The following is a 14,198-nucleotide window of genomic DNA, read 5'->3' on the forward strand; positions in this document are numbered from 1 at the left end:
GCGTGACATTAATTCTTAGAAAGTTTTGTCACCTGAGTTGGATTATTTTGCTAGTGTAGTGGCCTAGTGGCAGTTATTCGCATCATAATTATAAACCGCTTCAAAACAGTGTGATCCTTTAACACGCATCCGACAAACACAAGAAATCAAACCTTTTTCTCTTCACTTTGTTCAAAAACGTAAGTATACGCATTTCATATCATAAATGAAAAGTAACCCTAGAAGTTGACGTATATTGAAACATTGTTTTTGAATTGATATTTTATACCTATTACCTTAACCTCACTATCGCATTAATATTTATCATGTAATATTTGAATTAATGTTAATAATTCTTGTTATTTAATATATCATTTATCATACAATTTAACAGTTGGTATTTGCAATGTTATGCATATAACACAATATTTCTTTGTAGATTTTTCAAAACGGATACCATGGCTGCTACAATGCCTATAAACCCCAAACCATTTTTAAATGGTTTAACAGGTAAACCTGTAATGGTAAAACTTAAATGGGGTCACGAATATAAGGGTTATCTTGTATCAGTCGATGGATACATGAATTTACAATTAGCAAATACAGAGGAACATATAGATGGAAATTGTACTGGTAATCTTGGCGAAGTTCTAATCCGATGTAATAATGTAATGTACATACGAGGTGTAGAAGAAGAAGATGAAGAAGGAGAAATGAAGGATTAATGTAACTTATATTTAAAATTGAATATAGGTTAATATTTTTTACTCTTAATTAAGATAAAATAAAAATAAAATAAAATACAATGTTTTCCTAGATCTACTGAAATTTCTTTGTTAGTAACATATTATTTTTCTAGAAATAATTGAAATTTATAATGTATTGATAAGATATAATACATTTTGTAAGAAAAATAGATTTAACTAAATTTTGGAACATTTCTTACAATTGGTTTTGGTCTTGATCTAAATACCAATTTCTTTGTTACAATAGCTTTCACAATGTATTCAATTTTGATCTCTGATTCATTTGCTGTTGCATCTATTTCGTTTTTTTTCTTCTGTAAAACAGCAAATGGTTTTGTAAGCCCTACTTCTTTCCCATGTAGTACGTGAATACCGATTATCAGTATCGGTGTACCGGACTTTGTAAAGTGTAGGTCCCCTATATATTTATTTGAAGTATCTGAAGAAGCAAATTTTAAATCGCCTTGTAATTCAATGATTGCCCATTCTTCAAGTTCGCCGTCTCTATAAAATCACAAAAATCTTGTCAATGAGATTGCGCGATAAATTTATTACTACATTAATTACAAATAAGAATACCTTCTAATCGGAATAATCATGCTTACTGTCAATTTGTGTCACTTACTTTTGGCGGTAAATCAAAAGTTGAGCACTAAACACTATACTATAGAGTCTACAGTTCAGTGGTAATGTACCACTGGTAAAACGCCGGTGTCGCCATCGTGAGTATTTAAGCATAAGCTTATTTCTATAGAAAAAACTGGTAATATTGGCAGAGATAATAAAATAAAATAAAGAAAATAAAACGGCAGGGACTCTGTTTGTCTCCTTTTCGTTCATCCAAGAGAATAATGAAGTATTAATCGTAACTGTTGAAAGTCAATTTTTTCTATAGAAATAATATATAAACGAGAAAAATTGCAGCATTTAGCTCATATTATTTAGTATGCAATTGATAATATCATCTGACTCCAGCTGGTGATGCAATTAGCAATTACATACTTTAAATAATATAGAGGGACCAGGTCTCACCACGTGGAGGTTGCTGCATAAGGAGACCCAAATTGGGTGGCCAAGATAAAAACACATGCTAGCCATCCTTAAATGTTGTGTCCTCCGCCCCGGCCGGGGGTGGATTACCCCAAATTAAAAAAAAAAAAAAAAATATACATGCAACCAACAAGCCACTCATGCAAGCAACAAGCTACAGAAAAATGCAAGAAGCGAAAAAGCGAGCATTGTACAATGCTTTCATGCAATAATCTACACACTTAATACTAATGTAGTACTACACTTTTTGTTGTAATCGATGATCCCAGGAAGAATTTCTGAACCTGGAACAGAAGAAACGTATATTATTCTCCTTCCTTGAAAAATATAAAAAAAATCCGTAGAACGTCTTCCTTTTTTCTTCTTGCCCTAACTAAAAATACAAAGTTACTTTAAAACGGACGCGATTTATCAACCGCAACACTAATTGCAAACGCGATTCATAGTTACTCGCAACACTACCCTGAAAGTTCCGTTTGCATCGTGATCGCAACGACTCCTCAAATCCACCTACAGGTGCAGGTCATACAGGTGGCTTTTCGTATAGTAACGCCTGCGAGCAATCGGAGCTACATTTATAACGTGTTCTCCAAGCACGTTACTCTCCGATTGGCTGGGATTTGCATGGTGGGGGAGAACTTTCTCGAGAAACGTTTACTGCTTGCGCACGGTGTGGTCGGTTAGGTCGGTTAGGGGATAGAATATCTAACCTGCGCAACCTACGTCGAACAGGAGAGTTCTCCCACCATTTAATTCCCAGCCAATCGGAGAGTAACGTGCTTGGAGAATACGTTATAAATGTAGCTCCGATTGCTCGCAGGCGTTACTATACGAAAAGCCACCTGTATGACCTGCACCTGTAGGTGGATTTGAGGAGTCGTTGCGATCACGATGCAAACGGAACTTTCAGGGTAGTGTTGCGAGTAACTATGAATCGCGTTTGCAATTAGTGTTGCGTTTGATAAATCGCTAAATATGAGCTAATGGTTGCAATTTTTCTCGTTTATATATTATTTCTATAGAAAAAATTGACTTTCAACAGTTACGATTTGGTATTATTTGATATCTCCCTGTTTTACCAACAGATATCCAATATTTGTTGTATTATCATTCAACACTTGATGGCGACACCGGCGGTCCATGGACACTGAAAATTTGTAGGGGGTCAATCGTTCGTATTCACTGATGCACAAAGTACGTGCTTGCAATGACTACTGGCGCTATCTATCAAATGTGTACTAAGTAAAAACGTAGATTCAATATATTACACGCTTGGACCCCATGCATTTAACTGTACGTGACAGATTACACGAGTCGCTGTGAAATAATAATGCTCTGTCAATATCTTCTACTTATGCAAAGTTGAACGTTTTCTGAATTAATTTCGATACATGGCACTCTACAAGCCAACACAGAGATAAGAATAATTATCTTGCTGCCTATTGAGCCAATGTACGAGCGTTATGTATGAATAGTAATATACAATTTTGCGCAGCAGTAGAAATGACACTGTTGTTTTGAGTATTTTATATATATATATATGTTATTATCTAAGTGAGCAAAATGTATTAGGTGCATATACTGTTCATAGATGAGAAGTTGACTAACGGGTCTAATTAGTAACAGTATAATCTCCTAGTAGATATTGTAGAATTGTATAGTATAATCTATAGTATAATCAAGGAGATTATACTGTTACCTATCTAACTCTCTAACCAGCTTTTCTCTGCATAATACATGTATTATCAACCGAATCCTAAAGTGTAATGAAATAAAAAATAAATAAAAATTTCACCCATGAATTGATAACCTATTTTAATTTGTACGTGTCATAAGTTGTTAACAGAGTATTATTGTTTCTTAGCGATTTATAGGACTTATCGTGAGTTAGTCACGATGAGGTTTCGTAAGGTTAAAGTTGCTCTGTCATGCGCTCAACAGCATAATACTTTCGCGCATTATATTCTGCGCAGCTGTCAAACATCTGTGCGCGCAAGACCAAGATTCCTGGTGTAAAGAAAAAGGGGGTAGATGTCGCTAGTGATTTTCCCCTCATACGGTACGAATCAGTGTTACCGGGTGTGCGATCACGAGCGCACGAAAAACAAAGACGGTGAAAATATTTGTTCTGCATAAAGAAGAGAGAAAAGAAAAGTATATGTGCGCACGCTTAAGAACGAAGAAGACAGAGCGAGACGAGAGAGCGCAAAGGAAGGGAGAAAAGAGGCGTGCAGTAAGACAGGACGTAGAACGGCCGCCGCCGTTGTGTTTGGGCTCGGCTCGGTTGTGCCGCTTCCGTTATGACGATACGATCCAGCGCTTGGCGCTGCGACCGGGCAATAAGTTGTTTGTGATTATGCGTAACTGACGTGATTCTGTTTTATGAAGAACCCAGAAGAAACGTGATGGAGGTGGTTCACATCGTTTTCCAATTTGATTGGTAAACTGATTCGTTCGTTGATCGTTAAAGAGTTACCCGTACGCCATGTGCTATTGCCACGCGTGTTTCCTCTCTCTTTGGACTATTCTCGGTTAAATTTCCAGAAAAATATCGCTGGATCGTTTTAACAAGAATTACCACTTGTGATCTTAGTGTTTCGTGTTAGTGTAAGCGTGGGAAGATACTTTTTTCTCGTTCAACACCTCTGCATTTTTGGGCCCCGTTTGTACCGAGGGCCAGAACGAGAACAATAACGGGAGACGTAAGATAAAAGGATAGACGGCGGATTCAGCGAGCCTCGAGTACGAGAGATAACGCGAGGAGCGCAAGTGGTGTATCAAGATGGCGCATAATTTGGCACCGAGCGTCAACTGTTCGCTCGACGACATTGATCTAAACGCTTTGAAGGTACGTAAATGTATATTACTTTCATTCTACATACCGTATAGGTATTTTGTATTCGATGCTCGGCGTCTCTGAATACGGCAGTTCTCCGCGTACTTTAAACGAATGTAGTGTTCGGTAATTAACCTCGTAAGACAGGCGATGACTATTTCTTCTCGGTAGAACAACGGGAGGGAGAAGTTCGCCTTGAATTTTTCTGTCATTCGGGAAAACTTGTACATGTTACAGGCATGCCTTATATTTTACTGACAGTCATTTCGAAAGTGATTTATAGAATTTATACTGATCATCGAATTCGTCGACGTGTAATATTGTAAATAGGTGCGACACACAATTTTTGTTTAAAACATTCAACCATATTAAGAAACCGTGTACTTGCACCATTGAAATTCTTTTTTTTTTTTGCATGTATTATATTTAAAGATAATGAAAATTGCTGGTTTCACCAAAACTTACATAAATTTGGTTTACAAATTTTCATGCCTTATGTAAAACATGTTACATATAGTTGTTTAGATCAGTTATTTTTTGTATAATGTATGTTTTGTACTTAGTCGAGGTACACATATAAATTGTACAGAAATTAGTACATTTGTTGTTCTTCTTTCTATCATCAATGTAATTATTATGACTTCTATCACTTTTCATTGGAACATTTTGTTTGTAATGTGCATTTCACTGTAACACCAACACAGTTCATATCTACATACACCTTGGTATTTTTATGTTGTAGGAACCTGCAGGTATCTTTGAGCTAATTGAAGTGGTCGGCAATGGAACATACGGTCAAGTTTATAAAGTAAGTACATTAATAGTAGGTTTGCAGGTACTTTGATTACTAAGTGTGCTTTGATAGATTTTGTATATATATATAAAAAATAATAACATTGTATGGTAATAGTGCCGTAGGAGAGTTAAGTTGTATCTTAAGATATAGAATTATTATTATAGGTATTCAATCATATTTAACAGTCTGTAATTTTGGAAGTTCTAATTTTTGATATTTTTTTAACTTATAGAAGTAGTCTAAGAAGTGATCTATGAAAATATTAATTACTTTATAATGAGCGTTAAATAGATAATTGAAAAAGTGATGTATAATCTTTTCAATGTGATTGCCATCATTTTAAGCATTATATTATTTTTATCTAGAGTTTTATCACTGGATCTCTGTTAATTGTTCTATTTATCTTATTTGATCCCAATCGTACACATCTAGATAGGTATTTGTGTTGGTTAAAGTACAAGAATGAGACTGTCTAATCTCATCTGTAGTTAAGGTTGAAGGAGACAGTGATTCACCTTGAAAAAATTCTTGGCAAAATTGTCCTTGGATGGACAGCCGTGTGTGAAAAACAGTTGTGTATATAAAAGGTCGAGAATCTCAGCTAGAAGGAGGTGAATAATACAGGGTGAAAAATATTGCTTTCACGGATAAATTTGCGGTCGAGATTCGTTATTTAAAATCTGTAGTTAAAGACATTTTAATATTAAAATTCAACGATCGAAATTGTTTTTTAATTTGCGCGTGTACCATGCAACGAGAATGTAAACAGTTTCGATGGTGCTGTATGTTTCAAATGAATCATTTTCTCAGAAAAACGTGTTCAAGTTCTGGTCAATTAGAGTGCTCTCTTCACCAAGTTACCTATTACTGTACACATACGCGGCAATGCTGCTTGTACGTGCGTGTTCTGAACGACACAACACGACGCTTAGAGGGGGATGAAGCCGCGTAAGAGCCTCCACCCTTGTATACATATATACATATAGTACCCATTGGTGTACATCAGAGATAGGTGAAATTTTTTTCCGAACAGAAATCTCGGATAATGAACAAAATAATAAACAATTTTCGAACTGCTATTTGTTCAATGTAAACATAAAATTTGAATTACAAAACGAAATCACACTTCGCGTCGAAGACTAATGGAATAAACCGGACGAATAACAAGTGTTTTTTTTTTCTTTTAAATTATCGATTCCTTTGTTACAATACGATTTCGTTTGAGAATTGTCTACTTTCACGTCGTGTAAACAAGATTTATCTTAAGTTTCAAGGTTACGATTACTTTTACGACTTTTTAGCGAGAAATTTATCTGCGACCGTCGTAAACAAATATTTTTTTTCAATTCATTTTTCGAGTTATGGTAAATTTGGTACGTTTGCCGTTGGTAAATTATTCGGTAATACTACATAGAATTTTGAGGTGAAATTTTTTCATTGAACATATTCTCTTCTGATTTTCTAATTATATAAAAATTTATCCTATCGATACATTTAGTATTGAGTTATACGAGTAGAAAACTTCCATTCAAGCGATTTGATTTCACGTGATGTGATGTTATTTGAGACAATCAGCGACGATCAAATAATTCCCGATTTCAAGCACCACGAAACGCGCGGTCTATGATTGTATTTGTTAAAAAGCAATTTATTGCGTATACGTATCATTTTGCGTTATTTCAATTTGGCATATGCGATTGTTAATATTACTTTTGTGCTATGCGATGATAGATAATCAGGCGAAGCGAGGAAGAGTACAATGACCTACTGCTGATGACGACAGAGAACGAATAAAACACGCGGCCGCATGAATACGCATGATCAGCGCCGTGTCTTCGATTTCTACCGATTTATGAATTGGAACTGAATTGTCCGAAATAGGAACTGATCGAGAAGAACTCGAAGTTAGCTTTGAACGACTATAATTGTTAAAAGCAATTGTAGAGAAAAGAATATATAAACGATATCCAAAGGAAAAATCAAGATTAGTAGAGAATTGAAACAAAGTAAAGAAAAGAAAAGCTGTGTGTGGAATTCATTGCTTCGATTGCATTCTGTTTCGTTGCTTAATGATTATGTTTTTTTAAAAGAATTCATTTTTGAAACTTTCTATATTACGTTGGCTTTGTAGCCGATTGGCCAAGGTAAATCGGACTTTTGTTTCGACGCGTGAGAAATTTCGTATCCGATTATGGCTCACGCAGTCACAAATTAAATCGTAAGGCGAGGGGTTAAGCAACTGCCATTTCAAGCAGGTATTTTAATAGGAAATTGCGCGAATACTATTTTGAAATTCACCGATTTCGCAGTAAAAAAAAAAAAAATTTGTATGTCATACACCGTGGTTTCTTCGATATCGAGGAATTCCTTGTCCAGCGTAGAAGGAATTTTTTCATTAGTCACACATTCAGTGCTAATACCTGATTCTTCGAAATCATCCCAGTATGTACTTTAGCAATCATTGTTAAACATTCCTCGTGACGAATGATTGTTATCAGCGATGATCTGGTGATCGGTTGTGATTCTAAAACCAAGAACTATTTACTGAGTTATCAGAATTGATTATGTTACGCCACGCTTAGTAATCAGATAAATGGGTTTTTAGTGAAATGAGTCAGTACATACATATGCACTTATATACCATTCCAACTAAATTTTTTCGCACATATATTTTTATTCCCCCTTAAGGGAATGGAAGGCCAAGACGTGCTAAAAGTATGAATGACCGTAAATATATGAGTATGTTACACTTGCAAGGAAAGATCGGAGGAAACTGTAAAGAAGTTAACCAAGAATGTGTGGCAGAGTATGTTGAAGGAATAGTGTGCGAGTTTACAGGGAGAGGGAGGGGGAGGGGGGGGAGGTGGATGACGAGAAGCGAAATACGAAGAGATAAGAAGCGAAGGAGAGCGGCAGTGGACGGAAGTGGACGAGATAAGCATGGAGTAGGTGAATGTGGCGTTGAAAGGATTAAAGAGAGTAAATACTCTTGATGCAAATGAAGTATCGAATCAGACATGAATGTATGAAGTCGAAAGAACAGTGGACAGAAAGAGGCGATTATGCTCGATTGCTTTAGGTTTTTGCCTGGAATATTTAAGATATTACGATACTTTGCATTTCTATTTGTTTATCCTAATTGCGTACCAGTATCTATTTGCACCCCCAAATAACTCGCGCGTACGAACGATCTTTGAAAATAAATCACCATAGGAGAAGCTCTGATGGCAACACCTTTATTCTGAACCTTGTTTATGTGTCATATCGCCTTGCAAAATTTATTTAAGGAAATGGGTCGTGGTAAACGTTTAAGTGAACGTGAGCGTTCAGCCAATCTGGGGGAATCAATGAGTTTTCATGGCAATTGAAGCGAACTATGCACGTTACTCGACATTCTTTACTAAGACCCGACAAAGTGTAGGATCGTGAAGTCACCTAGTCCTTCAAAAGTCATTCCAAAACACAATGAAAGAGAAATTGTACGAATTGATTCTGTGAATTAGACGAAGTGTGAATGGAATAGTAATAGGAGGAGGGGATAAATAGATAAATTAACAATAATCGTAGAAAACAATTAAATGAGTGTCACCTAGAGACATAAAAAATGAAAGAGTGAAATTAAGGAGTAAACTTTGAAATGATATCAGAAAATATTAAACTATTACATTTAAATGCATTGTCGTTATTTACGATAATTTAGCGTGAAGTCTGTTTAAGAAGGATGATGATAATAATAATAATAATACTATTGTATTTTGTATTTTATAGGGCCGACATACCAAGACCGGTCAGTTGGCAGCCATTAAAGTTATGGACGTTACAGAAGTGAGTACTTGTTTCTAAAATATAATTGTAATTTAAATTGATTTCCTATTACTAATAACAATAATCACAAACACACATATATATATAGCTAAAAATATATACTTATTTTTACAATACATGTAAACATTGGTATTTATTTCCTTGGGATTAATCGACCTTGAAGTTTCGTATGATCTTGAAAGGTTACGGAGATGTTCCAATTGTTCACTCTGAAGGAAACACACTGCATAACAAAGTAAAACTTAAACCGATATCGATAAGCCTGGTTTGATAACTTGAATGACAAACCATTTCCATTACGTGTTCACATAATTATCTCTTGAACCGGTAGAACGAAACACATTTGCACAGGCAGTTTACGATGTGGAAAATATTTCCGTGGATAATGCGGAGTCTTTGACATAATGGTCACTTAGAGCCTGACAGCGCATAGAGGAAGAGCAAGGAGCGCGCATTCGAATGTAAATGAAGAACGAGTTCTTCAATACGCGGTGGAAAATCCTGAAACCAGTGTACGACGAGTTAAGCGAGTTATTGGGATACCACATTCCATCGCGTATCGAATTTCACAAAAAGAATTATTTTTTCCTCTTTTTTTTTTCCTTCTCTTCTCAATTATCGAATTTCATTCGTTTTTCCGAGAGATTTTGATTGAAGTACAGTATTAGAGAGTTCATAAAATTAACAAAAGCTATTTTCTATATTCGAGTTTGCAGTCAATTTTTGCACATAAAGTTTTACAAAAAATTTCATCTACCAAGATGACAGACCTCGAGTCAATAGTTGCATGTTCCGGTTCTCAGCTTTAACGTACGGCTTTTCTTCTAGCTATCCGTCCATTACACGTCGACGTATGTTTTCTGAATGTACGGTGATCTCACCTTCATCAATCAGCTCTTGCTGTTAATTTCGGACCGTTTGTCTGGTTATTCGATTTCCATGTTCGTTTTGTTCCATATTGTGTCTTGTACTCTACTCTGGCTTATCTTTAAGACTAATTGCCGCGTGTCAACCGATACGGCCTTTCTTTTATAATGCATAATATTGAAACAAGACTAACAAGAAATGCTTTGCTAAATACTTAACGTTGACTTTGATGAAACTGCATATGCTTGAAGAATAGGAGTCATGGATTCTTTTTCAGCTGCAAAAACATTAATTTAAATTTCTTTCGAATAGTATCTTGAAATAAAAATTTAAAATAAAGCTTTAAGCCTTCTTAAAAAAAAAATTAATAAAAAAATCAAGAAATCTTATTATTTATTACTTCATGACTTACATAATGTATGTATAATATCAGTGATAAATATATTATCGATCGATTGTGAATGCAAAATAAAAATAGCTCATTACTTAGTCTCTTGAAAAGTATTCAGAATAATTGTATCTTAGAATTGTAAATTACGCTGGCTTACGTATAATGTTATTGTGTTTGTTTTAGGATGAAGAGGAAGAAATCAAATTAGAAATAAATGTATTAAAACGGGTGAGTATCAGTACTTAAATTGCTACCGGGCGCGTTGTTACGTGTAAAATTAAATTGTTTCTTATTCTTGTTGCAGTATTCCAATCACAGAAATATAGCAACATATTATGGTGCCTTCGTGAAGAAGTCATCGCCTGGAAAGGATGATCAGTTATGGTTGGTTATGGAGTATTGCGGAGCTGGCTCCGTTACGGATCTTGTCAAGTCAACAAAGGGCCAGAGTTTGAAAGAAGAATGGATTGCTTATATATCAAGGGAGATATTGAGGGGACTTAGTTATCTTCACAGCAATAAAGTTATTCACAGGGATATCAAAGGCCAAAATGTTCTGTTAACCGACAATGCTGAAGTTAAGCTAGGTGCGTTTTTTCCCTATATAAAACGCAATCTTGCACTCGTGCAGAATATGAATCATTAAATTATTCCTTTTGGGTTACAGTTGATTTTGGTGTCAGTGCACAGTTAGACAGAACAATAGGTAGAAGAAATACATTTATTGGAACGCCATATTGGATGGCTCCAGAAGTAATAGCATGTGATGAAAACCCTGATGCCACATATGACAATAGAAGTGATCTTTGGTCACTCGGTATTACTGCTTTGGAAATGGCTGAATCGCAACCTCCACTTTGTGATCTTCATCCAATGCGGGCAAGTATTAAAATTCTTATTATTGCTACTGTAAAAGGATAGTAATACATAATTTTTCGCTTTTATTCACACAAAAGGCCCTGTTTTTGATTCCACGTAACCCACCACCAAGACTGAAGTCGAAAAAATGGGCGAAGAAATTCCATAGTTTTATCGAAACAGTGTTAGTAAAAGATTATCATCAACGACCGTATACGGAACAGCTTCTTAAACATCCGTTTATCCGGGACCAACCGACCGAGCGACAAGTCAGGATACAGCTCAAAGACCATATCGATCGCTGTAAAAAACGTAAACAAGAAAAAGGTACGAAAAATAGCGGATGAATTAACGAGTAAGCATCTAAATCTAGTTGACGTCACATTTTTCTTTATTTTGTTATAGAAAGGGACGATTATCGATACAGTGGTAGTGAAAATGAGGAGGATGAGCCAGCATTGGCTGGCGAACCGTCATCCATTGTTCAAGCTCCTGGTGGCGATACGTTGCGTAGAAATTTCCAACAAATTCAGGAAGGTAGGACTCTAACTCAAGACGTAGCTCCTCAACCACCTGCCGCTAAAGAAAAACCGAGTGGCAGATCTCAAAGAGACATACCAGAGCCAGGGCCGCCTGCACGACCTGCCATTCCTCACAGACTAATCGGTGTGTTTGATAGTGTATCGAATATATCTAATCTCTTGTTGTAGATAAAACTGTGTTTATAGACATCGCAAATGAGACAGTTTACTCTACGTTGTCAGTTTCATACTAGTCGCTTTTTGTGCTTTGTAGTAGTTCCAGATCCGCAACCACCGTCACGACCATTACCACCGACGCCTAGAGACGATCCACGACAACCACATAAAGTTTCCACGCCACCTTCCAATCATCAGCCACCCGTCGCTGGTAGCGGTAGTGGAAGCTCTGGCGGTCAATCTGCCTCTCAAAGAAACAGTCACGTGTTCAAACCTATGGTAGGCTTCTTTCACTTTTTTTTACGCGGAGTAATTCCATATCTGTTTCTCTCTTTGATATTGTAACTTCTTTCCGGCATTTTACCTTGCGCCAATAAGAACAAACTAATATATGTAGTCAGAAAACTACATTGGATTATGACAAATTGTAGAAAGGCACATGCTAGTTATGTTTTACTTTGCCATCTCGCTGTCTTTCACTGACCCAACTCTCTTCTGTGTAATACATTTTGTTATGTATACACTCTTGTGTCTTCTTTTTTTGCTGTATTCTTATAATTGAAATTGCACGCGAAGTTTCGTTCTATTTTGCCATCACGGCGTGCACGTCCATAAACGCGCAGAATACAGACGCACAATTGTTTCTTAGTGCGCTAAACACACAAACGCACTCACGTATGCGGCAAACACAGACATTCATACACGTGTACATCAGACGATAACAATGCACGCGCGGGCGCCCAGCACTCGTATTTGAAATTATTCGGTTTTTGTTTTTTTCCATGTTCACACGTACCGTAGCTGCCGCCAAGGAGGCCGGAGGTAAGAACACAACACTTATTTTTCTCTTTACATGTTACATTTTAATCCTACATTTATACATACGATCAATCACACTCACTTCTCTTTTTTGTTACACGTAACATTGCCAATTATGTGTACAGGTAATTTACAAAACGATCACTCTACACGAGCCATATAGAGCAATCCTCATTTTACCAACATGCGATTCGCTTGTTTTAATTTCACGCAGAATACTAACCGATTTTTCAATTTTCTTTCTAACAAAATTCATCCATCATAGTCTTCTCGATGTTCGAACGCTTGAGCACAATATTAAATTTTGGTATGCTTCACTCAAATCACTTGAATGTATGCTCTCACTTTGGTATAGTTAAACAGTGTTTAGATGCGCAAACACAACACGTTCCTTCATGTTTCGAGCAATATACTCTTTTTATATTTTTATTAGATTTTAACGAATATAAAAACTTGATATAATGCAGATTGTGGTATACCTTAATGTGAAGGTTCTATCTGTATTTAGGATACTTTTATACATATCAAAGTTATTGATAAAATGCACTCATGTTTGTAGTTTAGTCCTAGCTTGTTTTGAAAAGGTTGTGTACACTTGTATTTTCAAGTATGTAATTTGGGTAATTTATTGCTTATGTACTGAGCCGGGAAACAGCATTAACTTTCCACGCGATCTGATAAGAACTGTTCGATGTGTGTTCAGATACCGATATTTGTATAAATAAGATAAACTTAAGCGTTTGCTATAAATTAATGTTTATCATATCGAATATGTTGTGCGTAGTCATTTATACGATACTGATAATAAAATGTCAGTACCAACGTCACGTCGCTTAAGCGACACACACTATTTGTCTACTCGGCCACTTTTTCTCTTTTTGCCTTGCTTGGCTGTTCGGTGGTGGTTTTTAGAAAATTTTCGGAGGTGTCTCGAAACAGTGACTAACGGGGTTGTGCGTGTGTGCGTGTGGGTGGTAGGACTTGGACATGCTGGCCGCTCAACTCAACGAGCTTGGTGTGTCACAGGGCCCAGAGGCCCCGCCAAGGCCGAACAGACAGCATAAGGGCCCTGCTGCATCGTCAACATCGAATTCTGTTCAGCTGGCAAGCAGTAACGATCAGAACAACAAACAGATGCCGCAATCCTCTAGTATTCTTGATCAAGTAAGTGTTACAATCACACGCAGAGACATGGTCATTCGACCCATTCATTTTGTAATCAACGGACAATGTTAAGTTAGCGGTTGGTTACTTGAAAATAAAAATTACTGCATTCGTGTTTAAAATGTTATTAAAAAAGATATACGACTTATCGTTTGTCCTTTCTCTCTGC

At 36.3% G+C, this 14,198-nt stretch overlaps 3 protein-coding genes across 14 annotated transcripts in view; 2 read left to right on the forward strand and 1 right to left on the reverse strand.

Moving 5' to 3' along the window:
• The first annotated feature begins 39 nt into the window (after positions 1–39).
• LOC128877426 (small nuclear ribonucleoprotein F) lies at positions 40–797 on the forward strand. The gene is made up of 2 exons (XM_054124727.1): positions 40–179; positions 419–797. Exon 2 carries the CDS (start codon positions 438–440, stop codon positions 702–704), a length of 267 nt encoding a protein of 88 aa, XP_053980702.1. The 5' UTR covers positions 40–179; positions 419–437; the 3' UTR covers positions 705–797.
• Positions 798–892: 95 nt separating this feature from the next.
• On the reverse strand, positions 893–5,068 carry LOC128877425 (chromosome transmission fidelity protein 8 homolog). 3 transcript variants are annotated; one of them, XM_054124724.1, is made up of 3 exons: positions 4,658–5,068; positions 2,020–2,059; positions 893–1,229 (listed from the first exon to the last, which is right to left on the reverse strand). In XM_054124724.1, the coding sequence occupies exons 1-3, from the start codon at positions 4,839–4,841 to the stop codon at positions 899–901; spliced, it is 555 nt and encodes a 184-aa protein (XP_053980699.1). In that variant the 5' UTR covers positions 4,842–5,068; the 3' UTR covers positions 893–898. The 3 variants fall into 3 exon arrangements, with proteins under 3 accessions (XP_053980699.1, XP_053980700.1, XP_053980701.1); XM_054124725.1 differs by lacking the exons at positions 2,020–2,059; positions 4,658–5,068 and adding an exon at positions 1,351–2,011; XM_054124726.1 differs by lacking the exons at positions 2,020–2,059; positions 4,658–5,068 and adding an exon at positions 1,305–2,011.
• The window catches only part of LOC128877420 (serine/threonine-protein kinase mig-15), a 28,102-nt gene continuing 17,743 nt past the window's right edge, over positions 3,840–14,198 (forward strand). For 5 of the 10 annotated variants that reach the window (XM_054124709.1, XM_054124715.1, XM_054124711.1 and 2 more), the window contains exons 1-11: positions 3,840–4,623; positions 5,354–5,419; positions 9,176–9,232; positions 10,674–10,718; positions 10,795–11,077; positions 11,158–11,369; positions 11,447–11,675; positions 11,754–12,014; positions 12,144–12,325; positions 12,848–12,868; positions 13,844–14,029. In XM_054124709.1, coding sequence (XP_053980684.1) covers positions 4,558–4,623; positions 5,354–5,419; positions 9,176–9,232; positions 10,674–10,718; positions 10,795–11,077; positions 11,158–11,369; positions 11,447–11,675; positions 11,754–12,014; positions 12,144–12,325; positions 12,848–12,868; positions 13,844–14,029 — 1,608 coding nt within the window. In that variant the 5' untranslated portion in view covers positions 3,840–4,557. The remainder of the gene's footprint in view (positions 4,624–5,353; positions 5,420–9,175; positions 9,233–10,673; positions 10,719–10,794; positions 11,078–11,157; positions 11,370–11,446; positions 11,676–11,753; positions 12,015–12,143; positions 12,326–12,847; positions 12,869–13,843; positions 14,030–14,198) is intronic. The other 5 variants (XM_054124717.1, XM_054124718.1, XM_054124716.1 and 2 more) reach the window with 4 other exon arrangements.

This window comes from Hylaeus volcanicus, chromosome 5, assembly GCF_026283585.1.
Source record: "Hylaeus volcanicus isolate JK05 chromosome 5, UHH_iyHylVolc1.0_haploid, whole genome shotgun sequence".
Classification (NCBI taxonomy): domain Eukaryota; kingdom Metazoa; phylum Arthropoda; class Insecta; order Hymenoptera; family Colletidae; genus Hylaeus; species Hylaeus volcanicus.

Excerpts from the sequence above, each read along its gene's own strand:
- LOC128877426 (XM_054124727.1), top strand. The coding sequence starts at position 438 with ATGGCTGCTACAATGCCTATAAACCCCAAACCATTTTTAAATGGTTTA.
- LOC128877425 (XM_054124724.1), bottom strand. The coding sequence starts at position 4,841 with ATGTACAAGTTTTCCCGAATGACAGAAAAATTCAAGGCGAACTTCTCC. Across the intron at positions 2,060-4,657 it reads GAATACAAAATACCTATACG|GTTCAGAAATTCTTCCTGGG; the intron begins GTATGTAGAATG and ends CTTCTGTTCCAG. Across the intron at positions 1,230-2,019 it reads ATCATCGATTACAACAAAAA|AGACGGCGAACTTGAAGAAT; the intron begins GTGTAGTACTAC and ends GTGATTTTATAG.